This window comes from Callithrix jacchus, chromosome 12, assembly GCF_049354715.1.
Source record: "Callithrix jacchus isolate 240 chromosome 12, calJac240_pri, whole genome shotgun sequence".
Taxonomy (NCBI): Eukaryota; Metazoa; Chordata; class Mammalia; order Primates; family Cebidae; genus Callithrix; species Callithrix jacchus.
The window spans coordinates 57,104,949-57,130,936 of NC_133513.1; the positions used below are offsets into that span (position 1 = coordinate 57,104,949).

General features: G+C 40.6%; 1 protein-coding gene across 6 annotated transcripts in view; it reads left to right on the top strand.

Moving 5' to 3' along the window:
• The window catches only part of P4HA1 (prolyl 4-hydroxylase subunit alpha 1), a 98,532-nt gene that overhangs the window by 63,346 nt on the left and 9,198 nt on the right, over positions 1–25,988 (top strand). For all 6 annotated transcript variants that reach the window (XM_054242325.2, XM_078345603.1, XM_009009739.5 and 3 more), the window contains 3 exons: positions 7,458–7,557; positions 15,012–15,065; positions 17,016–17,081. In XM_054242325.2, coding sequence (XP_054098300.1) covers positions 7,458–7,557; positions 15,012–15,065; positions 17,016–17,081 — 220 coding nt within the window. The remainder of the gene's footprint in view (positions 1–7,457; positions 7,558–15,011; positions 15,066–17,015; positions 17,082–25,988) is intronic.

Below are 25,988 nucleotides of genomic sequence, written 5' to 3' on the forward strand. Positions count from 1 at the left end.
TGTTGCTCCTTTGCTCATTCCAGTGATATTTTACAAAATCATAAAGTTTTTTAAACAGCAGAAACTCAATAGAAGGGAAAAAAGTATAGAACTGTTACTCTAATGAATGCACAGCTTTGCCTTTAGGTCCTGTCATTAAGGCCAAAAGGAAGATACTTTGGGCTATTTAATTTTTAGTGGAAAAGAAAGGGCACATATAAAGTTATTTGAAGAAATAGTTCTTTTCTTCTCCTGGCATTAAATTGTGTTTTATGGGGAAAACCACTGTATAATTAGTTGACATTTTTAATAACAGTTATACAAAAGATAAATGATCTTCAAATGAGTTTTCCTATTAAATGCTATCTTGTTAAAAAAAAAAAATCCCAGCTCAGTTAAAGCACTGAGTACTAGAAAGAAAACCTCTGGATTTTTTATGATTTAATCTAACACAGGAATGAGACTTCCAGGTCCTAGGAGAATGGACAGTTAACACATATTACAGTATGTGTGTTCTCCATTGAATTTTTAGTAATGTTACAGTACAAATGCAGAGCTGAGTTTTTAGATGACTTGATGTGTCTATAACGTCACTGAAGACAGATTAGCAGTAATGGTTTGTTAAGGATGGGACCCAGATGAGTAACTTGAAGATAGTTCTTAAACTAAGCAAAGTCTTAATATATTTTAGGCCAGGTGTGATGGCTCACACCTGTAATCCCAGCATTTTGGGAGGCCAAGGCAGATAGATTGCTTGAACTCAGGAGTTTGAGACCAACCTGGGAAACATGGTGAAACCTTGTCTCTACAAAAAATAGAAAAATTAGATGGATGTGGTGGCATATGCTGGTAGTTCAGTTACTTGGGAGGCTGAGGTGGGAGGATTGCCTGAGCTCAGGAGGTGGAAGTTGCAGTGAGCCAAGATATTGTCACTGCACTCCAGCCTGGGTGACACTAGGAGTGTTACTATATTTTGGAGGGGATTTTACCATGAAAGTCAAATTAAATGAAATAGCTTCCCATGCATCAGTGCAATTCATTTTTCCTCTGTAGTGACTACAACAGAACTACAATTAAGATGATAGGTTGACAGGTTTTTGGTTTTTTTTTTAACCTACAGTCAACATTGGCTTTAACTGCTAAGACTCAAACTTATCATTGAGTTTTGGTTTTTTTTTTGAGAAGGAGTTTTGCTCTTGTTGCCCAAACTGGACTGAAGTGCAGTGGCGTGATCTTGGCTCACTGCAGCCTCTGCCTCCCAGTTCAAGCAATTCTTCTGCCTCAGCCTCCCAAGTAGCTGGGGTTACAGGTGTGTGCCACCACGCCCGGCTAATTTTGTATTTTTAATAGACATGGGGTTTCACCATGTTGGTCAGGCTGGTCTCAAACTCCTGACCTCAAGTGATCCACCCATCTCGGCCTCCCAAAGTGCTGAGATTACAGGCGTGAGCCACTGTGCCTGGCCGAGACATTTTATGATGTAACAAGAAGTGCGAATTAAAACTTAAAAAATTTGCCGGGCACTGTGGCTCATGCCTGTAATCCCAGCTCTTACGGGGGCAGAGATGGGAGGATAGATTGAGCCCAGGAGTTTGAGACCTGCCTGGGCAATATAGCAAGACCCCATTCTCCACAAAAAGGAAAAAAACAAAAAGACAAAAAAAAAAAACTTAAAAAATTTAAACAATTAAAATTAAAATATTTTTGCCTTGCTAAGATTAACAAAGAATAAAAGGATTGATACTGGCAAGGGTTTTATGAAATGAGTAGGTATAAATCCTTGCAAATGTTTTGGAGGGAAATTTGAGATCATATATCAAATTATAAAAGGCATTTAGCAATTCCACATCTAGGAATTTATCCTACAGAGATACTCCCACAAGTGTGCAAAGATAAAGATACAGCAGTTTTTGTTACAATATTGTTTATAATAGAGAAAAATTAGAAATAACCTTATTTAACCAATACTTAATTGGTAGACTTTCATGGTCATTCCTGGAATTAAAGGTTTTTCTTTTTGTTGTTTTTTTTTTAAGAGACAAGGTCTCATTCTGTTGCCAAAGCTGGAGTGTGTAGGTGAGTGGGCATAGCAACCTTGAACTCCTGGGCTCAAGCAGTCCTCCTACCTCAGTCTCCAAATAGCTGAAACTGTAGGCATGCGCCACCACACCCTGCTCATTTTTTATTTTTATTTTTGTGTAAAGACGTTCTCACTATGTTTCCCAGTCTGGTTTTGAACTCCTGTCCTCAAGCAATCCTCCCACCTTGACTTCCCAAAGTGCTGGGAAGTATTATATATATTTTTGGAAAAGCAGTAGTTTAAAAGATAGTGAGAAATGGGAACATAAAGTGGTGTCGCTGCTGCGGAATATAGTCTGGCAGCTCCTCAGAAAGTTTAGGGTTACGGTATGATCCAGCAATTCCACTTCTAGGTACATACCCAAAAGAATTTAAAGGAAGGAATCAGATACTTGCACACCAATGTTCATAACAGCATTTGTTCACTATAGCCCAAAGTTAGAAGCAACCCAAGTGTCCATCAAACAAATGAATGGATAAACGTGGCATATACAGATAATAGAATATTATTCAGCTTTAAAAAAGGAAATGAAATTCTGATACCCTGCTTATAACATGGATGAACCTTGAAAACATCGTATTGGCTGGGTGTGATGGCTCACACTTACAATCCCAGTACTTTGGGAGGCCAAGGCAGGCAGATTGCCTGAGTCTAGGAGTTCAAGACCAGCCTAGGCAGCATAGTGAAACCCCATCTTTACTAAAAATACAAAAAACTATGGTAGTGCCTGCCTGTAGTCCCAGCTACTTAGGGGGCTGAGGTGGGAGCCCAGAAGGTTGAGGATGCAGTGAACCAAGATTGCACCACTGCACTCCAGCCTGGGTAACTGGAGTGAGACCCTGTCTCCAAGGAAAAAAAAAAAAAGAAAAGAAAACATCATGTTAAGTGAAATAAGCTAGAATTGACAAATATTATATGATTCTTATTATAGGAGATTCCTAGAATAGGCAAGTCCATACAGATGGAAAGTAAAATAAAGGTTTGCCATGGATTGTGGGGAGGAAGAGATTGGGAGTTATTATTCAATGGGTACAGTTTTCTGTTTGGTTTTGGTGAAAAAGTTCTGGAAATGGATAGTGCTGATGGTTTTTTTTTTTTGTACAATTTTTTTAAGTACAATTACAATATCTTGTAATTGTACAAGATATTGTACAATTACAATATCTTGTAAGTGTACTTAACACTTAAAATAATGGTAAAATTTGTTTGTGTATTTTACCATAATATAAAAAATAGTCTAAGTGGCTAATTTTTTGTTACATATATACCACAAATTTTTTAAATTTCTTTAGAGACAGGACCTCATTCTGGGGCCCAGGCTGGAGTGCAGTGGTGTGATTGTAGCTCCCTGCGGCCTTGACCTCTGGGGCTTAAGTGATACTTCATCCAGCCTCATGAGTAGCCACCATGCCTGGCTAGTTTTTAAACTTTTTTTGTGGAGATAGGGTCTTGCTAGGTTGCCCAGACTGGTCTTGAACTCAAGAGATTTTCCTGCCTCGGATTCCCAAAGTGCTGGGATTACAGATGTGAGCCACCGTGCCCAGTCTGTTTGACTTTCCTGATGGTATTCTTTGAAGCACAGAAGGTTTTTGTTTGGATAATGTCCTGTTTATTCCTTTTGTTGCCTGTGCTTCTGATGTCATAGCTAAACCATTGCCTAGTCCAATGTCATAAAGATTTGCTCCTGTGTTTTCTTCCCAGAGTTTTTATAATTTTAGCTTTTATTTATTTATTTTTGAGATGGAGTCTCACTGTCACCCAGGCTGGAGTGCAGTGGCGTGATCTTGGCTCACTACAACCTCTGCCCCCTGGGATCAAGCAGTTCTTCTGCCTTAGCCTCCCGAGTAGCTGGGACCACAGGCACCTGCCACCATACCTGACCAATTTGTATTTTTAGTAGAGACAGGATTTCAACATCTTAGCCAGGCTAGTCTCAAACTCCTCACCTTGTGATCCACCCACTTTGGCCTCCAAAAGTGCTGGGACTACAGGTGTGAGCCACCGCGCCCAGCCTATTTTAGCTTTTACATTTAGGTCTATAATGTAAAGTAGAGGTCCAGCTTATTTCTTTGCATGTAAATAGCTGGTGTTCCATGACCATTTGTGGAATGTAACAAGCTTTTCTCGCTTTTGCAGTTTTAAAGGAGTAAAGTGAAAGATTGGAATGGTAATTTGCTAGAATGGCTGAAGTGAAGTTATTTTTCTTGGTAGCAGGAGACTTCAATAAGGAAGCATTGACAGGGAGGAGATTAAAGATAAGAAGGAGGCAATAACTGCTGGAGTAAGGCATGTGGGGTTAGAAAGGATAGACTCAAAAGCATACTTAGAAAGTCTGCCTCTGTAAGGCTGAAGGACAGTGATTCCACCAGAGTATAAGAGGAAAAGATAAGAGTAGGTATTTAAAGGTGTTGGTAGCAGGGAGGGAAGTTGAAGATATCAGAATACAGGTACTCTGTGTGTCATAGGTTCCAGGATGGAATAGGAACAGTTTCTTCGTGATGTGTTTAGTTTGAAGCTTTATTAGAATACTTGCCAATTTGACATTGCAATTACCTGTAAAAGTCAAGTCAGTAATTGGGTTGGTTGCTTACAAAGTTCAAACATCCATCAAATTGTACCAGGTAGAAAAGACAGGTACGTTAACATACCAGATTAGTTCTACCAGGAACTTGGGCAGAATTGGAAGAAAAAAAGTTCTTAATATACTTATTAGCTATATTCTTTACAACAATAACACTTTGATTCTTCCCATTTTTGCTACACTGAGGAATTCTATAATACACAGCCAGAAAAAATTCTCAAGAGATCATCAAGCAAATAGTTTTAGTAATATAGGATAAATCTTACGTTCATTCTAAGAATCCACCATATTGTATATCTGCCCTGTTTAATTCTAATAGGATGTCATGTTAGTTTCACATTGGGATTAGTAAAAACTTCTGTCTTCTCCATGTCATCTTTCTTCTTCCTCTTATTAAAGAAACACACCCACTTTCTTTCTCTCTGCCATGCCTGCTCGCTTTCTCTGTCTCTGGAAGTTCTGACTTTGTCTGGCAGGGGGAGAGGTAAAGGAAAGGTCCTCTAAAGAAGTGGTAACCAAGGTGATATCCAAAGTCTTAATTTTGCAAAGTAAAAAAGAATATTCTGGGCAGAGAGAAGAGCATATGCACTAGCCTTAGGGCTAGAGGAAATGTGTTCTTGAGGAAATGTTGCTGCAGTCCTGAGAGGGAGGCAGAATGCAGTGTTGGAGGCTATAAATTAGGAGACCAAGACAAAGCAGCCTGAGACACTGGAGGAATGCCTGGAGCATGAGTGTTTGAGAGAGTTTCCAAAAGGATGAGTGTTGTCACAAATGTTACCAAAGGAACAAATACAATGAGAACTGGAAAATGTCATTAGATTTAGAAGCACAATAGGCTTATGGGTAACATTAGCAAGATCAATTTTGATGAAGTGATAAGTGACTAAAGCTAGACTCTAATGGGTTCAGAGATGAGGCATCTGACAAAGTTAGCTTGAAGAGGGAGAAGAAAGGTTGGTGGCTGGAGGGATATACAGAGTTGGGGAAGTAATTTTTAATTAAGTTGTAATGGTGTTTATTTCCTCTATGAAGTAGAAGATACATTATCTACTGAGTGAAGGGAGAGGCTGAAGTGAGTTAGGGTTCAGAGTGGAAGAGGAAGTAAAAGTGAAGGGCCCATTTGAAGTTAGTATTCATGAATTTTTAGTGGAACATATCTGCCCTATTTCATGACTTTCTCCAGTAGGGTTTTGTGACATAGATATAAGCTTGGAGAAAAGAGAGATTCATCCAGGATTGTGTTTGACAGACAGTTGAATTTAGGCATTTAGAAAGAATATTGTTTAATTGATAAACTATGGAATCAAAGCTCAGTGAGAGAAGTGAAGAAAGCAAAGGACTGATTGGGTAAAAGCACATGTAAAAAAGGGATGTAGCTGAATTTGGGGGTGCGATTTAAAATCGAGATACAGTTCCCATATCATAAAATACATGATTTTAAAGTATGCATTTCAGTGGTTTTTAGCCTTGTGCAACTATAACCAGTGTCTAATTCCACAACATTTTCGTCACTCAAAAAAATCCTGTACCCATTAGGAGTCATTACCCATTCCCCCCAGCCCCATCCCCTGGCAACCACTAATCAACTTTCTGTTCTCTATTTATTTACCTATTCTGTATATTTCACAGAAGTGGTATTATGTAACACATAACCTTTTGTATCTGGCTTATTTGACTTAACATGATGTTTCATCCGTGTTGTAGCATGTTTGTAGAGACCGGGTCTTGTTCTGTTGTCAAGGTTGGAGTGCATTGGTGTGATCATAACTCACTGCAGCCTTGAACTCCTATGCTCAAGTGGTTCTCTTGCCTCAGCTGCCAGAGTAGCTGAAACTACAGGTGCATACCACCATGCCCAGCTAATTTAAAAAATTTTTTGTAGAGTTGGGGTCTCACTGTGTTGCCCAGGCTTGTCTCAAACTCCTGGCCTCAAATTACCTTTCCACCTTGGCCTCCCATAGTGCTGGGATTACAGGAATGAGCCACTGTGCCTGCCAGTACTTTATTCCTTTTTGTGACACAATAATATTCCAGTTCATAGATAATTCCACATTTTAGGTATCCATTGATAAATGGATGGATATTTGGGTCATTTCTACTGTTTGGCTATCATGTGTAATGCTGCCATAACATTTCTGTACGAGTTTTTGTATGGACATAAAATTTTATCTTGGATATATACCTAGAAGTAAATTGCTGGGTCATTAGGTAACTGTGTTTAGCATTTTGAGCAACTATCAAACTGTTTTCCAAAGTGACTGCACCTTTTACATTCCTAACAGCAATGTATGAGGGCTCCAGTTTCTTCACATCCTTACCAACACTTGTTGTTGTCCATCCTTCAGTAGGTGTGTTTGGGTACCTTTTCACAACTTAATTTAAGCAGAACTTTTTTTCTTATAAAATATTAGCATTATGTAGATCAGGCTAAAGACCCCGTAACTTCCCCCTTGTCAGTTTCTATACCTTACCTGGAAGGAACAGTTGTTTTGTTTGCTGTGGCTTTTTAAGGAATTTTTTGAAGTTCTCAATGTTAGTGCCTTCAATATAGCCTCCTTACATTAATCCAACTGTTTTCATAGAAGCGTTATAATAAGCGAGGTTAGTTTTTTCTTTCTAACCTCTAACAGAACATTTCATTTAAAAAAAATTATTATATCCATTAATAAAGATGATATACAACAAGAAAATGAACTAAATGGCTTCAGGAAAGGTTTATTCCTTTCTATTAAATATGTGGCTTTCCTAATAACAGCTGTTAGTCTCCATTGTAATGAAACATTATCAGTAAAACTAATATTTTCTTCTCATTTTTAGTGCCTGGCTCTCTGGCTATGAAAACCCTGTGGTATCTCGAATTAATATGAGAATACAAGATCTAACAGGACTAGATGTTTCCACAGCAGAGGAATTACAGGTAGGTAATCACATTATCCTTAAGTCATTTTTACACGTCAAGAGATGCTTCAGAGGAGATTTCCTGACGATGAACAGGCAGTCCTCAATTTGTATAGTAGTTTGGGATCATAAAAAGTGACCCTGTAAGCTGCAACCATGCAAAGTGGTTTTGATAATTAATGGGGAAAATTATGATTGTTCTGTGACTTTTAAATTAATTGTCGAAACATGAAAACTCTTACTGTTAAATATAGATGTCTAGGGAAATGAAAAATATATATCACTAATACTTAGTACACTGTAATTTTTTTTTTCCATCCCCAGGCCTCAGTTTACCTGTCAAGTGGCCAGGGTGGGTTTTAAAAAATAATTTCTCTTTTTCATTCTTTTTTTTTTTTTTTTTAAAGCAATTAGTTTTCCTTTATTTTACCTTCTGGGTTGGGGCATTTTCAGGCTGCTTGGTGCCAGGGGGCTGCCCATTTCCTTTATTTTAATAATGAATCACAGAACCAACTTTTTTCATCACTTCTCTTAAATCTACAAACCATTTGTCATCAAAAGAAGCTGTCCTGAAATAGTAATTATTCACTCCATCATAATCACAACTTGACTCAAAATATGTGTAGTAAACTGGTACATACAGGAATGTTAGTTATAGGGAATAAACATAAAATCAGTGTATAATAATCTTATTTGGTTTCAATAGTAAAAAATTAAGCATAGGCCTATAAACCAGAGAAAAGAAATAGCTTAGTCTTCCCCTTTGTCAGACATTATTTACTATTCTTTAGCATTTTCCTGTAGAAAAATACTTTTTTTTTTGAGATGGAGTTTCGCTCTTGTTACCCAGGCAGGAGTGCAACGGTGTGATCTCGGCTTACCACAACCTCCACCTCCTGGGTTCAGGCAATTCTCCTGCCTCAGCCTCCCGAGTAGCTGGGATTACAGGCGTGCGCCACCATGCCCAGCTAAATTTTTGTATTTTTAGTAGAGACGGGGTTTCACCATGTTGACCAGGATGGTCTCAATCTCTTGACCCTGTGATCCACCTGCCTTAGCCTCCCAAAGTGCTGGGATTACAGGTGTGAGCCACCACACCCGGCCCAGAAAAATGCTTTTTAAAATATTTGAGTCCCCTTTTCTGTATTAGTTTTTTTGAAATTATCAAAATGTGCACTAAAAAAAAAACCCAATGCCTTTATTAACCAATGCTTTTATTATAGCCTTTCTGGTTGCAATATTTATTTATTAATTGTTTGAGACAGAGTTGGTCTGTGGCTCAGGCTAGAGTGCAGTGGCATGATCTCAGCTCACTACAACCTCTGTCTCCTGATTCAAGTGATTCTACTGCCTCAGCCTCCCTAGTAGCTGGGATTATACAGCCTCTGTCTCCTGATTCAAGTGATTCTACTGCCTCAGCCTCCCTAGTAGCTGGGATTATAGGCCTGCACCACCACACCCAGCTAATTTTGTATTTTTAGTAGAGACAGGGTTTTACCATGTTGACCAGGCTGGTCTTGAACTCCTGACCTCAAGTGATCCACCTGCCTTGGCCTCCCAAAGTGCTGGATTACAGGCGTGCTCCACTGCATCTGGCCTGGTTGCAAAATTCTAAGACAGATGCAGTCAGTATGCAGCTCATAAGTTCATTAGAAAGGTGATATTTTTGCTTCTTTTCAACTTTTTTTGTTTTTTTGTTTTTTGGAGACAGTCTCACTGGAGTGCAGTGGTGCAATCTTGGATCACTGCACCTCTGCCCCCTGGGCTCAAGTGATTCTCACGCCTCAGCCTCCTGAGTAGCTGGGACTATAGGCATATGCCACCACACCTTGCTAATTTTTGTATTTTTAGTAGAGATGGGGTTTTAACATGTTGGCCAGGCTGGTCTCAAACTCTGGCCTCAAGTGATCTGCCTGCCTTGGCCTCCTGACATGTTGGGATTATAGGCATGAGCCACTGTGCCTGGCTTTTTTTCAACTTTAAATAATAAACCATCAATTTATCAGATGACCAAAATGTATTCTTTTTTTTTTTTTTTTTTTTTTTTTTTTGAGACGGAGTTTCGCTCTTGTTACCCAGGCTGGAGTGCAATGGCGCGATCTCGGCTCATCGCAATCTCCGCCTCCTGGGTTCAGGCAATTCTCCTGCCTCAGCCTCCTGAGCAGCTGGGATTACAGGCACGCACCACCGTGCCCAGCTAATTTTTTGTAATTTTAGTAGAGACGGGGTTTCACCATGTTGACCAAGATGGTCTCGATCTGTTGACGTCGTGATCCACCCGCCTCGGCCTCCCAAAGTGCTGGGATTACAGGCTTGAGCCACCGCGCCCGGCCTCAAAATGTATTCTTAAAGCAGTTAGTTTCCTTTTTCTAATTAAGTTTTAAAACTTTATTTTGTGTGTGTGTTTTACAGTGATATGGTTTGATGCCATCCTACTCCCATCTTTGTCAGAACACATGATCTTCTTCTGTTTTTATTAAAAATTGTATATTTATGGTATACTTGTGATATTTTGATACATGCATAAATGTGTAATGATGAAGTCGGGGTAATTAAGATACCCATCACCTCAAACAGTTTTTTTTAGGAGCATTTCAAATCTTTTCTAGCTATTTTTAAATATACAATAATAAATTGGCCGGGTGCGGTGGCTCACGCCTGTAATCCCAGAACTTTGGAAGGCTGAGTTGGGCAGATCACAAGGTCAGGAGATCGAGACCACCCTGGCCAACATGGTAAAACCCCATCTCCACTAAAAATACAAAAAATTAGCTGGGCATGGTGGCACATGCCTGTAGTCCAGCTACTCAGGAGGCTGAGGTAGGAGAATCGCTTGAACCCAGGAGGCGGAGGTTGTGGTGAGCCAAGATTGAGCCATTCATTGCACTCTAGCTTGGGCAGCTAGAGTGAAACACTGTCCCCCAAAAAATAAAAATAAACTATGGTCACCCTACTGTGCTATTGAACACTAGAACTTATTTCTTCCATCTAACTATACTTTTATACCCATTAACCAACCTTTCTTTATTCTCCCCGCTTTTCCCTATCCCACTCACCCTTCCCAGCTCTGGTAACCATCATCCTCTACCTCCATGAGATCAACATTTTTAGCTTCCACATGCGAGTGATGAGAACATGTGATAGTTGTCTTTCTGTGCTGGGCTTATTTGCTTAATATAATGAACTCCAGTTTCATCCATGTTTCCACAAGTGACAAGATTCCATTCTTATGGCTGAATAGTGTTTCGTTATCTATAAACACCACATTTTCTTTTTCCATTCGTCTGTTGATGGACACTTAGGTTGATTCCATATGTTGGCTATTGTGAATAGTCCTGCAATAAACATGGGAATGTGGATATCTCTTTATCATGCTAATTTCATTTCTTTCTGATATATACTTGGCATTGGGATCTATCTACTATAGATCATATAGTAGATCTATTTTTAGTTTTTTAAGGAACTTCTATACTGTTCTCCATAGTGATTGTACTAATTTACATTTCCACCAGCAGTGTATGAGCATGCCTCTCATCCTTGCTAATATCTTTTATTTCTTTTTTAAAAACTTATTTTGAGATGAAGTCTTACTCTGTTGCCCAGGCTGGAGTGCAGTGGCACGATCTCGGCTCACTGCAACCTCTGCCTCCTGGATTAAAGCAATTCTCCTGCCTTAGCCTCCTGTGTAACTGGGATTACAGGCCCCTGCCACTATGCCCAGCTAATTTTTCTGTTTTTTGTAGAGACAAGGTTTCACCATGTTGGCCAACCTGGTCTTGAACTCCTGACCTTAGGTGATCCACCTGCCTTAGCCTCCTAAAGTGCTGGGATTACAGGTGTGAGCCACTGTGCCTGGACAGGATGTTAAATTTTTTTTGAAAGCCTTTTCTCCATCCATGGAGATGATCATATGTTTTTAAATTCTATTTATGTGGTGAATTATATTTATTGAACCAACCTAGCATCCCACGAATAAAGCCTACTTGATTACAGTAAATTAACTTTTTGATGTGCTGCTAGGTTTCGTTTTCTAGTATTTTTGTGTCTGTGTTCATGAGGAATATCCTGAAGTGTTCTTTTTCCATCATCTCTCTGCTGGGTTTTGGTATTAGAATGATGTTGGTTTCATAAAATTAGTTAGGGAGGAGTCTTTCCTCCTCAATTTTTTGGAATAATTGCAGTAGGATTGGTACTAGCTCTTCTTTGTCTGGTAAAATTCAGCTGTGATTCCATGTAGTACAGGGCTGTTTTTGGTTAGTAGGTTTTTTAAATTAAAATTCAATTTCAGAACTCCTTATTGGTCTGTTCAGGGTTTCAGTTTTTCCTAGTTCAATCTTGGGTGGTTGTGTTTTTCCAGGAATTATCCGTTTCTTCTGTGTTTTTTAGCTTCTGTGCATAGAGGTTCATAATAGTCTCTGGGGACTTTTTATATTTCTTCGGGGCCAGTCGTACTGTCACCTTTGTTATTTCTGATTGTGCTTTTTGGATCTTCCTTTTTTTCTTTGTTAATCTAGTTATCTTGCTGTTCTTCAAATTCTTTGTCTTTGATGTTTGGAAATTTGATTAAAATGTGCTTCAGAGAAGACCTTTTTGGGTTAAATCTATTTGGGGACTTTCGAACTTCCTGGAGTTGGATACCCTTATCTCTCCCCAGACTTGGGAAGTTTTCAGCTATTATTAAATAGGTTTTCTATGCCTTTTACTCTCTCTTCTCCTTTTGGAACTCCTGCAATAGAAATGTTTAATAGTGCCCCATAAGTCTTGTAGGCTGTCTTTATCCTTTTTCATTCTTGTTTCCTTTTATTTTTCTCCTCTGAGTAATATCAAACAATATATCTTCAGGTTCAGAGATTGTTTTGCTTCATCAAGTGTGCTGGTGCAGCTTTGTATTGTATTTTTAATTTTATTCATTGAATTCTTCAGCTGCAAGATTTTTGTTTGGTTCTTTTTTTATGATATCTTTGTTGAAATTCTGATTCATGACCGGGCACAGTGGTTCACACCTGTAATCCCAGCACGTTAGGAGGCCAAGGTGGGCGGATCTGAGGTCAAGAGATTGAGACCATCCTGGCCAACATGGTGAAACCCCGTCTCTACTAAAAATACAAAAAAAAACCCCAAAAAACAAAAAAACTAGCCAGGCATGGTGGCACGCACATGTAGTCCCAGCCACTCGGGAGGCTGAGGCAGGAGAATCCCTTGAAGCTGGAAGGCAGAGGTTGCAGTGAGCCAAGATCATGCCACTGCACTCCAGCCTGGTGACAGAGCGAGATTTCATCCTGCAGGGTCTCTGGGTACTACTTCAGCCCTGGGATGCGCAGCTTCTCTTCTTGGTGGCAGGTTTGACATGTGCTGCCATGGTGCTGCAGTCCGGGTGCATGCATTTGGAGTGGCTGTGGGGCCAGGATCCTGGACTCAAGGTCTTGCATACCTATTGTAACATCTGGGTCTTAGGTTACAGGTTCACTCTCTGTGGCAGGGTTGGATGTAGGTAGCCCATAGCCCCAGGATCTGTGACTGAGGCACCCTCTAGCTGCTTGGGAAAAGGGGGTCGGGTTGTAGCTGTGATTCTACCCCTGGAGGACGGGGCATAGCCTGGCCCAACTCCAGGGAAGAGAGGGTGCTCTGGAGGTTTGAGTCTGGGATGCAGGATATGGCTATAATTTAGGAGCCTGAGCCAGTAGGGCTTAGTGGCAACTCCAATCCCTGAGGATGAGGCACCATGTAGTGGTCACTCTAGAACCTGGATTGGTGGGGCTCAGACGGATCCCAGACTCTGTGAGGCCAGGTCCAGTGGGAACAAGTACCCCAGAATGCTTGTTGTTTTGGCCCTGTGGGGCAGAGCGCAGCACAGCAATGACTTCACTCTCTAGAAAGTGTCTCAGCCATACAGACTCTCCAGGGAAGCAGGGTATTAGAGTTATTTGTCCTGCAGGGTACATTTCTCAGCTTAGCCATTGCTCTGTTTCCCTGGGTCTCTGGGTACTACTTCATCCCTGGGATGTGCAGCTGCTCAGCTTGGCCAGTGCACCAATTCCCTAAGGGTAATGTGCTGCTTCAGCTCAGGCCCAGGGGATGTGACTGTTCTGAGTGGCCCAGAACCCTGGGAGGCAGGGTTCTGCCAAAATATTGTTTTCTTGGAAGGGGGAGTGCACAGCTGCAGCTCCTGCCTCATGGAGTTGGGGGAAGGGTAGGTAGAGCAGTTCTACTTCTCTTGGCCCTACCAGGAAGGGTGTAACAACTGCTGGCAGCTCTGCTTGGGAATGTCAGACCTCCAGGTAGGCCTCCATTTCTGCCTTAGCTTCAGGGATGAAGAGGTGCTCTGGCTACTGGCCCCCAGAGCAAGATACCCTCTAGCAGTAGTTCCAGTTCTACCAATATTCTCCTTCTGGTTTCATCAATAGCACTGTTAATTATGTTCTTTGATTTTTGTCAGCATTTTTATTGTGTTGTGTGATTGAGGGAAAGAGTTAAGTATTCTTCTCCTCATTTTACCAAATAAGAAAACTGAGATTATATCCAAAGTTACCTACGTTGTAATTAAGAGAGCTGGAACTTGAACTCAGACCAGATATTTTTCTTACATTTTGCTTGTCACACTGGGACATTGTCATAACCAACTGAAGCGGTTAGGGCTCTTTGCAGGAGGAATTCATTTGGTATTAACTTCTTCCCTTTTTTAGTAGGGAAAAAATATGAAAGAAAAGCGATTTTATTAAAGTAGATTGGGAGTTTGCCAGCATTTGGGGCTTTGGAAAATATTTTTTAAGTTCCAAAGGAAAGTGTTTAGTGAAACCAAATAATAGGAATCTCAAATTTTAGCTTATGTATTAAATTTTAAAAAATTAGCTGGCTGTGGTAGCATGTACCTGTAAGTCCCAGCTACTCAGGAGACTGAAGTGGGAGGATTGCTTGTGCCCCAAAGGTTGAGGCTGCAGTGAGCTATGATTGTATCACTGCACTCCAGCCTGGGTGACAGCTTGAGACCCTCTGTCTGGTGGGAGAGTGGGGGATTGGGGAAAATATATTTATATATTATAATATTTCATAGGTACTCTCATTGATTTTTTTGTTTTGTTTTTTATTGAGATGGAGTTTCACTCTTGTTGCCCAGGCTGGAGTGCAATGGCGCGATCTTGGCTCACTGCAACCTCCGCCTCCCAAGTTCAAGCTATTCTTCTGCCTCAGCCTCCCGAGTAGCTGACTATAGGTGCCTGCCACCATGCCCGGCTAATTTTTGTGTTTTCAGTAGAGACGGGGTTTCTCCATGGCCAGGCTGGTCTTGAACTCCTGACCTTGTGATCCGCCCTCCTTGACCTCCCAAAGTGCTGGGATTACAGGCGTGAGCCACTGCGCCCAGCCTCATTGATTTTAAATACTTTTCATTTCTCTGTAAATACCTGACCATGATCTTACCGATTTTTTTGAATAGTAATCTTCATAGTTCTTTCATGCTTTGTGTCTTTCCTCCAGGTAGCAAATTATGGAGTTGGAGGACAGTATGAACCCCATTTTGACTTTGCACGGGTAAGTTAAAAAAAAAAAAAAAAAGAAATTCACTGAGGCTTATGCATTATATTGTTAAAGAAAAATTTATTCTTGACACTTGTTAAAGATGGTAAGGCAGACTTCATTCAAGGGGATGCTATTGCAATAGGTATAGAGACCACTGCAACTGCAGTGGGATTTTGCAGTAAGGGAGAGAGAAGTAAAAAAGAAAAAAAAAAACGCCCACCGAGATACCCAATACAATTACTTAAGATACTTTTAAATGCATTGGCAAGCCTGGAAGAAAGTAAAGGGTAGTCCAACAGGCAAACTGAACAAAGATGATGCCAAACCTAGAGAATTAAAGAGGGGACAAAACACAGGCTAGAGGCACGTGCCACCAGGAACTACAGCTTTGGGAATTAACAGCTCTGTAAGAGTATCTGCCACAGTATAGGCTGCTGAATTTGAGACCCTGGAATAAAATTTAAATCTCCGCAAGGATTACACCTTCAATAAAGAAACAATGGGTTTGAAAATAAATCTCTTGACTGGGTGTGGTGGCTCACGCCTGTAATCCTGCACTTTGGGAGGCTGAGGTGGGTGGATTACCTGAGGTCAGGAGTTCGAGACCAGTCTGACCAACATGGTGAAACCCTGTCTCAAAAAAAAAAAAAAAAAAATTAAAAAAAAGAAATCTCTTGTGATGCAGGAGCCTTACAGAGAACTGTCTGTTTCCATCCTGGGTGGGGGGTAGTGTGTATGGGGAGCTACTTTAGGGAGTAATATGTGTGGAAATTTCCCACTTGTGTCATGTTAGCACTAAAGTTTTGAACTTTGGAGCATTTTGGATTTTCGATTTTTGGTATGCTCAACCAGTATTCCATGTTATGGATATATCACAGTTTAGCTATTCACCCATCGAGAACATTTAGATAGTTTTTAGTTTTTGGCTATTACAAATAAAGATGCGTATACATTTCTGTGTGAAAAGCACATTTTCATTTTTCTGGGAGAAATGCCAAGAGGTTGTATTGTATTTTAATTTAGATATAAATATCTAGATATTAACGCTCTAGCTTAATGGAAGTGCTAAAAGTCACTTTACTGGTATTATTAGAAAAATAATACTAGGGTCCAGGCGTGGTGGCTCATGCCTGTAATCCCAGCACTTTGGGAGGCTGAGGTGGGCAGATCACTTGATGGCAGGAGTTCAAGACCAGCCTGGCCAACATGGTGAAACTTTGTCTCTACTGAAAATACAAAAAAAGCCACGCATGGTGGTGCACACCGATAGTTCCAATTACTTGGGAGGCTGAGGCAGGAGAATTGTTTGAACCCCGGAGGTGGAGGTTGCAGTAAGCTGAGATCATGCTACTGCACTCCAGCCTGGGCAAAAGAGCAAGACTCTGTCTCAAACAAAAAAGAAAAATACTAGGAAACACTTCAGTAGGTCATGAGTTCAAAGTAAGTCTCAAGGTAAATTTTTTAACCACAGGGAATAAGCTTCAGGAATGTAGCTGAGAGGTGGCTCTGATGTCTTATTTTTTGGAAAGCTAAAATTGTAGGTATTAATTTTTTTAAAATCTGTAGTTAGCAGATAATGGCTGTTGTTTAGGCTAGTAAGTCTGATTTTTATCCAGTAATCTTGTCTAAAGGATCCAGTATACAAGTTCAGTCAGCAAGTATTTGAGGCCAGGTGGTACGATGGCTCATGCCTGTGATCCTAGCATGTTGGGAGGCAAAGGCAGGAATATTGTTTGAAGCCAGGAGTTCAAGACCACCCTGGTCCACATAGCAAGACTCCATCTCTACAAAAAGAGTGCCTGATATTTATAGTTCCTTGGACATTACAAGGGAAACTTTTGGGGTTGTTTTTGGCATATTCTTCCGGATATTCAGGATATTACTACTGATGTTTAGTTGCCACTAGAGTATTTCTATTACTGAATTTTTACACCATTGAATTTGCTGTGTTTTTATTCACAGAAAGATGAGCCCGATGCTTTCAAAGAGCTGGGGACAGGAAATCGAATTGCTACATGGCTGTTTTATGTAAGTTGTGGCTAAAACTTTTAGGTTAAGTTGGGATTTGATCACATGACTCATTTTAATGTGGTGTTTGTTCTGTGTAGCTCTGATTTCGCATCCTATTTACCATTTTCACAACTGAGTAAAGGGAGTTAAGAATTTTTTTGCATTTGCAGCTTTTTCAGGCTGCAAGCTGGATGTTTATTATAGAAACTTTTGGACAGACTTAGAATTGATAGTGCCGCTACTTGCAGACCATCAATATTTTGGCATATAGGCTCTCTGTTTAGTCATATATGTGTATATAAGAATCTCTATGAATTTCTGTACATACACATACACATTTTAGTAAGCTTTTCTTAATTACATTTTTTATCAAAGCATATCATATCAGAAGAGTGCACAAATTAAGTGTTATAACTTAATTTTCACAAAGTGAACACTTCTGGTATATTCAGTACAATCAAGAAATAGCACATTACAACCCCCAGAAGTCCTACCCCCTTTAAGTTTTAAAACAGTATGATCATAATTCAAATTTCAAAATTGTTCATATGGTTATATATATGGAAAAAAGTTTTGATTATAGTGTTTGTTCTAGTTACCCCAAATAAATTACTCCAAAACTTTTCTGAATGGTTTAAAATAACCACAATCATTTTCTAAATGAATCTCTAACAGTTGTGAGGTTGACTGGACCCAACTCACAGTGCCTGCTTCAAATCTGACATGCATTTGCCATCAAATGCCTGGCGCTGGGGTATCTTGAAGGCTAAGGTTGAGGCTGGCTGTCAGCCAGAATGCCTAAATTCTGGCCAATACATGCGGCTGAGCTTCCTCACAGCATAGTGAGTGGATTGCAAGAGGAAGCATCCCAAAAGAACAATGCAAAAGTACATGATATTGTTATGATGTACCCTCAGAAGTCACAGATGTCATTTCTGCTGTATTCTATTACAGCAATGATAGAGATGTGTCCCGCTTCAGGGAGAGGGCACATAGACCCTGCCACTGCAGACAAATGTCAGTGTCACATAAATGCACATAGGATGGGACATACTGGGATGTATTCTTTTTTATTCATTCATTCATTTAAATAGAGGCAGGGTTTCACCATGTTGGTTAGGCTGGTCTTGAACTCCTGACCTCGTGATCTACCTGCCTTGGCCTCCCAAAGTGCTGGGATTATAGGTGTGTGCCACTGCACCCGGCCATATTGGGAGGTATTATATTTGGAAAATGCAATCTGCCTTAATGTCATAAACTTTGTTAACTTAAAAAAGACATTTTAAGCCAGGCACAGTGGCTCACGCCTGTAATCCCAGCACTTTGGGAGGCGGAGGCAGGTAGATCACGAGGTCAGGAGTTCCAGACCAGCCTGACCAATGTGGTGAAACCCTGTCTCTATTAAAAATACAAAAATTAGCCAGATGTGATGGTGCAGGCCTGTAGTCCCAGCTACTCAGGAGGCTGGGGCACGAGAATTGCTCGAACAAGAATTGGAGGCAGAGGTTGCAGTGAGCCAAGATCACACCACTGCACTCTCCAGCCTGGATAACAACAACAACAAAAATATATTTTATATCTATATCTAGACTTAATTTTGGTTATTTCATTGCTTTTTCTATCCTTTGCCCCCATTTGAATAAAATTTTTTTTGCTGTCTGCAGTATCTCACTCCCTACAAAATCTCTCTGCTCAACCTATTTTCTTCTCTCTTCTTTCCCTTCTTCCCTGCCTCCCTTTCTCCCTCCTTTCCAATTTGTATTCCTCTCACAACTCCATCTTGTTTCCAAAAAGATGTAAGGTACATTACAAAGATTCATATAAAAAAGAGAAATATCACAAAGGGAAAACCAGGAGAAGGTTAGTACAGTATAGAAATTCATGCTGCAAAGGCATGCATATTTTCTAGAAGTGAGTCTCCTTAGAGTCTGTACCAATTTATATCCCAGTTTTAAGTGGGATATACTTGTGAAGTATGTTTGCCAGACTTTTTGATCTGTGTATCTTTCACTTATCAAATTAGCAGTTATTGTGGCTTTCAGTTGCATTTCTCTTATTAGAGAGGTTGAGCATCTTTTCAGATGTTTAAAAGCCGTTAGTGTTTACATGTTCTTCGTTCTCCTTATATTTCTTTGTTTTATGAATATTGATGCTGTATTATTTGGCCCACTATTTATATATGTTATATTATTTGACTATTAGATTATTAGATTAGTCATTTCTCCTTCTTAATGTACATACCCTTCCTGAAATAGTTGTATAGCATTTTAATTATTTTTTTCATTATTTAAATACTATTGCCAAATGGGGCACATAAAATATCTAAAATTACTTTTCCTGTCATGCACAAATTTTTTTTTTTTTTTTTTTTTTTAATTTTTTATTGGATTATAGGTTTGGGGGTACATGAGCAGAGCATGCAAGACAGTTGCGTAGGTACACACATGGCAGTGTGCTTTGCTTTTCTTCTCCCCTTCACCCACATTTGGCATTTCTCCCCAGGCTATCCCTCCCCACCTCCCCCTCCCACTGGCCCTCCCCTTTTCCCCCCAATAGACCCCAGTGTTTAGTACTCCCCTTTCTGTGTCCATGTGTTCTCATTTTTCATCACCCACCTATGAGTGAGAATATGCGGTGTTTCATTTTCTGTTCTTGTGTCAGTTTGCTGAGGATGATGTTTTCCAGATTCATCCATGTCCCTACAAACGACACGAACTCATCATTTCTGATTGCTGCATAATATTCCATGGTGTATATGTGCCACATTTTTCCAATCCAGTCTATTATCAATGGGCATTTGGGATGCACAAATTTTTAATTTCCTCAAAGTTAATTTTTTTCATTGGTTAAATGTTCTTAGCTGTTTATTACTAATTATTTATTATCATTATAAAATACCTTTCATCTCATTTAATGCTTTTTACCTTGATTTAAACTGTGTCTCACATTAAGATCATACCATTTTCCTTGGAAAGCACTGGCCCCAAATATTACCATTTTGTTTTCTGTGTGAGTCACTTATAACAAATAGTTGGATTTTGCCCTGTGATATAATCAGTCTGTACATTCTACTTATGTTGCTTTAAAAAACTCTTTACTGTATGATCCTTATGTCCTTTGTTGTCTTGTTTTATGTGATCTTAAAAACCTTAATTTAAAAGGTTTCCCTATTGGCCAGTTGCAGTGGCTTACACCTGTAATCCCAGCACTTTGGGAGGCTGAGGTGGGCAGATCACCTGAGGTCAGGAGTTCAAGACCAGCCTGACCAACATGGAGAACACCTGTCTTTACTAAAAATACAAAATTAGCCAGGCTTAGTGGTTCATGCCTGTAATCCCAACTACTCGGGTGGCTGAGGTAGGAGAATTGCTTGAACCCGGAAGGCAGAGGTTGTGGTGAGCCGAAATTGCACCATTACACTCCAGCCTAGGCAACAAGAGTGATACTCTGTCTCAAAAACAAAACAAAATAGGAGAGAGGAGAAGATGGTGCTATAGGAGCAACTCAGGATTGCAGCTCCCAGTGAAAGCACAGAGGGTGAGTGGACGCCACATTTCCAGACGGATCTTTATTGCCCACAGACCAGGAGATTCCCAGGTGTAGGAGCCCCATGGGCCACCAGCACGGCTGTTTGGGCCGGCGCCGCAGCGCAGCGGCACTCCATACAAAATACACTGGTCTGGTTGCCCTGTTAAACCGGCAATTTGAGATTTGGGAAGGCAGAGTAGCACATTCATCTGATTAAATGGGACTTAAACAGTAAGCCAGCCTAGGAGAGTCCCGGGCAGTGATGTTTTTTCAGCTGGCGCAGTGGGTCACCGCATGGGAAATCACACAGATCCAGGCGCCCTTTCAGCAGACGACCGGAACACCTGGGAGAGAGTCAACTGTTCAACTTAAAAAAAAAAAAAAAGGGGGGGGGGCTCTGAGGCAGGGAGCCAGGTGATCAGGCTTGGCGGGTACCACCCCCACAAAAACAAACAAAACAGCAATTGGAAACGCTCAGGGTTGAGAGTTTCACGGCAAGCACAGCTGAACCCAGGACGGTGCAGCTCTGTGGGGGAAGGGTGTCTGCCATTACCGAGGCACTCCACTCCTACGGAGGTACTCTGCCATTGCTGACTCAGCCTGCCCTTGCCAAGGCAACCCGCCATAACAGAGAAAGTCCGCCATTACAAAGGCCGGCCACCATCGCCACAGCAGCTCTAACCACACCCATATAAACAGGACTACAGGGAATTACGGCAACAGGGCAGAGCCCACGGCAGGAGGGCAGAGCCCAGAGCAGCTCAGCATAGCCTCTGCAAGCAGGCAGTGACTAGACTGCCTCCTTGCTGGGCAGGACAGTGCAACTGATACTCAAAAATAAAGCCCTAACTCCCCGGGACAGAGCACCTGAGGAAAAAAAGGGGCTTTATGAGTTCTGCAGCAGCAGACTTAAACATACCTGCCTAGCAGCCCTGAATGAACAATGGAGCTCACAGCTCAGCATTTGAGCTTCTATAAAGTACAGACTGTCTCCTCAAGCAGCTCCCTGATCCCTGTATATCCAAAGAGTCGCCTCACAAAGAACTGATCAGACTGATACTTGGTGGGCATCATTCCGGGACAAAGATAGCAGAAGAAGAAACTGGTAGCAACCCTCACTGTTCTTCAGCTGCTGCAGCTGTTCCCCAGGCAAGCAGGGCCTGGAGTGGACCTCAGCAGTCCTACAGCCGAGGGACTAGACTGTTAGAAGGAAAACTAAGAAACAGAAATACTCCATCATCAACAATCTGGATGTACACTCAGAGACCCAATCGGAAAGTCAGCAACTACTCAAACAACAGGTGGATAAATCCACAAAGATGGGAAGAAACCAGCGCAAACAGGAGGAAAACACCCGAAACTGGAACACCTCGCCTCCTACAAGGGACCACAACCCCTCACCAGCAAGGGAACAAAGATGGATGGAGAATGAGTGTGATGAAATGACAGAATCAGACTTCAGAAGGTGGGTAATAAGAAACTTCCATGAGCTAAAAGAACACGTTCTAACTCAATGCAAAGAAACTAAGAACAATTGAAAAAATATTTGAGGAAATAATAACAAGAATGGACAACTTAGAGAGGAATATGAGTGACTTGATGGAGCTGAAAAACACAACACGAGAACTTTGCGAAGCATGCACAAGTCTTAACAGCCGAATTGACCAAGCAGAAGAAAGGATATCAGAAGTCGAAGATCAACCAATGAAATAAAACGAGAAGGCAAGATTAGAGAAAAAAGGGTAAAAAGGAATGAACAAAGTCTCCAAGAAATGCGGGACTATGTGAAGAGGCCTAATCTACGTTTGATAGGTGTACCTGAATGTAATGAAGAGAATGAATCCAAGCTGGAAAATACTCTTCAGAATATTATCCAGGAAAATTTCCCCAACCTAGCAAGGCAGGCCAATATTCAAGTCCAGGAGATACAGAGGACACCACAAAGATAGTCCGCAAGAAGAGCAACCCCAAGGCACATAATCGTCAGATTCACCAGGGTTGAAATGAAGGAGAAAATGCTAAGGGCAGTCAGAGAGAAAGGTCAGGTCACCCACAAAGGGAAGCCCATCAGACTCACAGCAGATCTCTTGGCAGAAACCCTATAAGCCAGAAGAGAGTGGAGGCCAATTTTCAACATCCTTAGAGAAAAGAACTTTCAACCCAGAATTACATATCCAGCCAAACTGAGCTTCAGAAGTGAAGGAAAAATAAAATCCTTTGTGAACAAGCAAGTACTCAGATTTTGTCACCACCAGGCCTGCTTTACAAGAGCTCCTGAAAGAGGCACTACACAAAGAAAGGAACAACCAGTACCAGCCATTCCAAAAACATACCAAATGCCAAAGAGCATCAACAAAATGAAGAATCTTCATCAACTAACGGGCAGAACAGCCAGCTAGCATCAGAATGGCAGGATCAAATTCACACATGACAATATTAACCCTAAATGTAAATGGGCTAAATGCACCAATCAAAAGACACAGACTGGCAAATTGGATAAAAAGCCAAAACCAATCTCACATGCAAGGATACATAAAGGCTCAAAAAAAAGGGATGGAGGAAGATTTACCAAGCAAATGGAGAGAAAAGAAAAAAAGCAGACATTGCAATTCTTGTCTCTGATAAAATAGACTTTAAACCAACAAAGATCAAAAGAGACAAAGAAGGACATTACATAATGGTAAAAGGATCAATACAACAAGAAGAGCTAACGATCCTAAATATATATGGACCCAATACAGGAGCACCCAGCTATATAAGGCAAGTTCTTAATGACTTACAAAGAGACTTAGACTCCCACACAATAATAGTGGGAAACTTTAACACTCCACTGTCAATATTAGACAGATCAACCAGACAGAATATTAACAAGGATATCCAGGGCTTGAACTCAGACCTGGAACAAACAAACCTGATAGACATTTACAGAACTCTCCACCCCAAATCCACAGAATATACATTCTTGTCAGCACCACATCACACCTAATCTAAAATTGACCACATAATTGGAAGTAAATCACTCCTCGGGAAATGCAAAACAACTGAAATCATAACAAACAGTCTCTCAGACCATAGTGCAATCAAGTTAGGACTCAGAATTCAGAACCTCAGAGCTTCATGGAAACTGAACAACTGGCTCTTGAATGTTGACTGGATAAACAATGAAATGAAGGCAGAAATAAAGAAGTTCTTTGAAACCAACGAGAACAAAGACACGACATACCAGAATCTCTGGGACACAGTTAAAGCAGTCTCTAGAGGAAAATATATAGCAATAAGTGCCCACATGATAAGAGTGGAGAGATCCAAAATTGACACCCTATTGTCAAAATTGAAAGAGCTAGAGGAGCAAGATCAAGAAAACTCAAAACCTAGCAGAAGACAAGAAATAACTAAGATCAGAGCAGAACTGAAGGAGATAGAGACACGAAAACCCCTTAAAAAAAAAATAAATAAATCCAAGAGCTGGTTTTTTGAAAAGATCAACAAAATAGACCACTAGCCAGATTGATAAAAAAGAAACGAGAGAATAACCAAATAGATGCAATAAAAAACGATAAGGGGGAAATCACCACAGATTCCACAGAAATTCAAACCATCATCAGAGAATATTACAAACAACTCTATGCACATAAACTAGTAAACCTGGAAGAAATGGATAAAATCCTAGACACTTGTGTCCTCCCAAGCCTAAACCAGGAGGAAGCTGAAACTATGAACAGACCAATAACAAAGGCTGAAGTTGAGGCAGTAATTAAGAGCCTACCACACAAAAAAAGCCCAGGTCCAGATGGGTTCACAGCCTAATTCTACCAGACACACAAAGAGGAACTGTTACCATTCCTTCTGAAACTATTCCAAATAATCCAAAAAGAGGGAATCCTTCCCAAATCATTTTATGTGACCAACATCATCCTGATACCAAAACCCAGCAGAGACCCAACAAGAAAAGAAAACTTCAGGCCAATATCCATGATGAACATAGCTGCAAAAATCTTCAATAAAATACTGGCAAGCCGATTGCAACAGCACATCAAAAAGCTTATCCACCACAATCAAGTAGGATTCATCCCGGGGATGCAAGGCTGGTTCAACATATGCAAGTCTATAAATGTAATTCACCACATAAACAGAACCAAAAACAAAAACCACATGATTATCTCAATTGACGCAGAGAAGGCCTTTGACAAATTCAACAGCCCTTTATGCTAAAAACCCTCAATAAACTCGGTATTGATGGAACGTATCTCAAAATAATAAAAGCTATTTATGACAAACCAACAGCCAATATCATACTGAATGGGCAAAAACTGGAAGCATTCCCTTTGAAATCTGGCACTAGACAACGATGCCCTCTCTCACCACTCCTATTCAATATAGACATTTACAGAACTCTCCACCCCAAATCCACAGAATATACATTCTTGTCAGCACCATATCACACCTACTCTAAAATTGACCACATAATTGGAAGTAAATCACTCCTCAGCAAATGCAAAACAACTGAAATCATAACAGTCTCTCAGACCATAGTGCAATCAAGTTGGAAGTTCTAGCTAGAGCAATCAGGCAAGAAAAATAAATAAAGGGTATTAAAATAGGAAAGAAGGAAGCCAAATTGTCTCTATTTGCAGATGACATGATAGTATACCTACAAGACCCCATTGTCTCAGCCCAAAAACTCCTGAAACTGGTAAGCAACTTCAGCAAAGTCTCAGGATACAAAATCAATGTGCAAAAATCACAAGCATTCCTATACACCAATGACAGACTTAAAGAGAGCCAAATCAAGAATGAACTACCATTCACAATTGCTACAAAGAGAATAAAATACCTAGGAATACAACTAACAAGGAACGTAAAGGACCTCTTCAAGGAGAACTACAAACCACTGCTCAACGAAATCAGAGAGGACACAAACAGATGGAGAAACATTCTATGTTCATGGTTAGGAAGAATCAATATCGTGAAAATGGCCGTACTGCCCAAAGTAATTTACAGAATAAACGCTATCCCCATCAAGCTACCAATGACCTTCTTCACAGAACTGGAAAAAACTATAAACTTCATATGGAGCCAAAAGAGAGCCCGCATAGCCAAGTCAATTCTAAGCAAAAAGAACACAGCAGGAGGTATCACACTCCCGGGCTTCAAACTATACTACAAGGTTACAGTAATCAAAACAGTATGGTACTGATACCAAAATAGATATAGATTAATGGAACAGAACAGAGGCATTGGAGGGAACACAACATACCTACTACCATTCAATCTTTGATAAACCTGACAAAAACAAGCAATGGGGAAAGGACTCCCTGTTTAATAAATGGTGTTAGGAAAACTGGCTAGCCATGTGCAGAAAGCAGAAACTGGACCCCTTCCTGACACCTTACACTA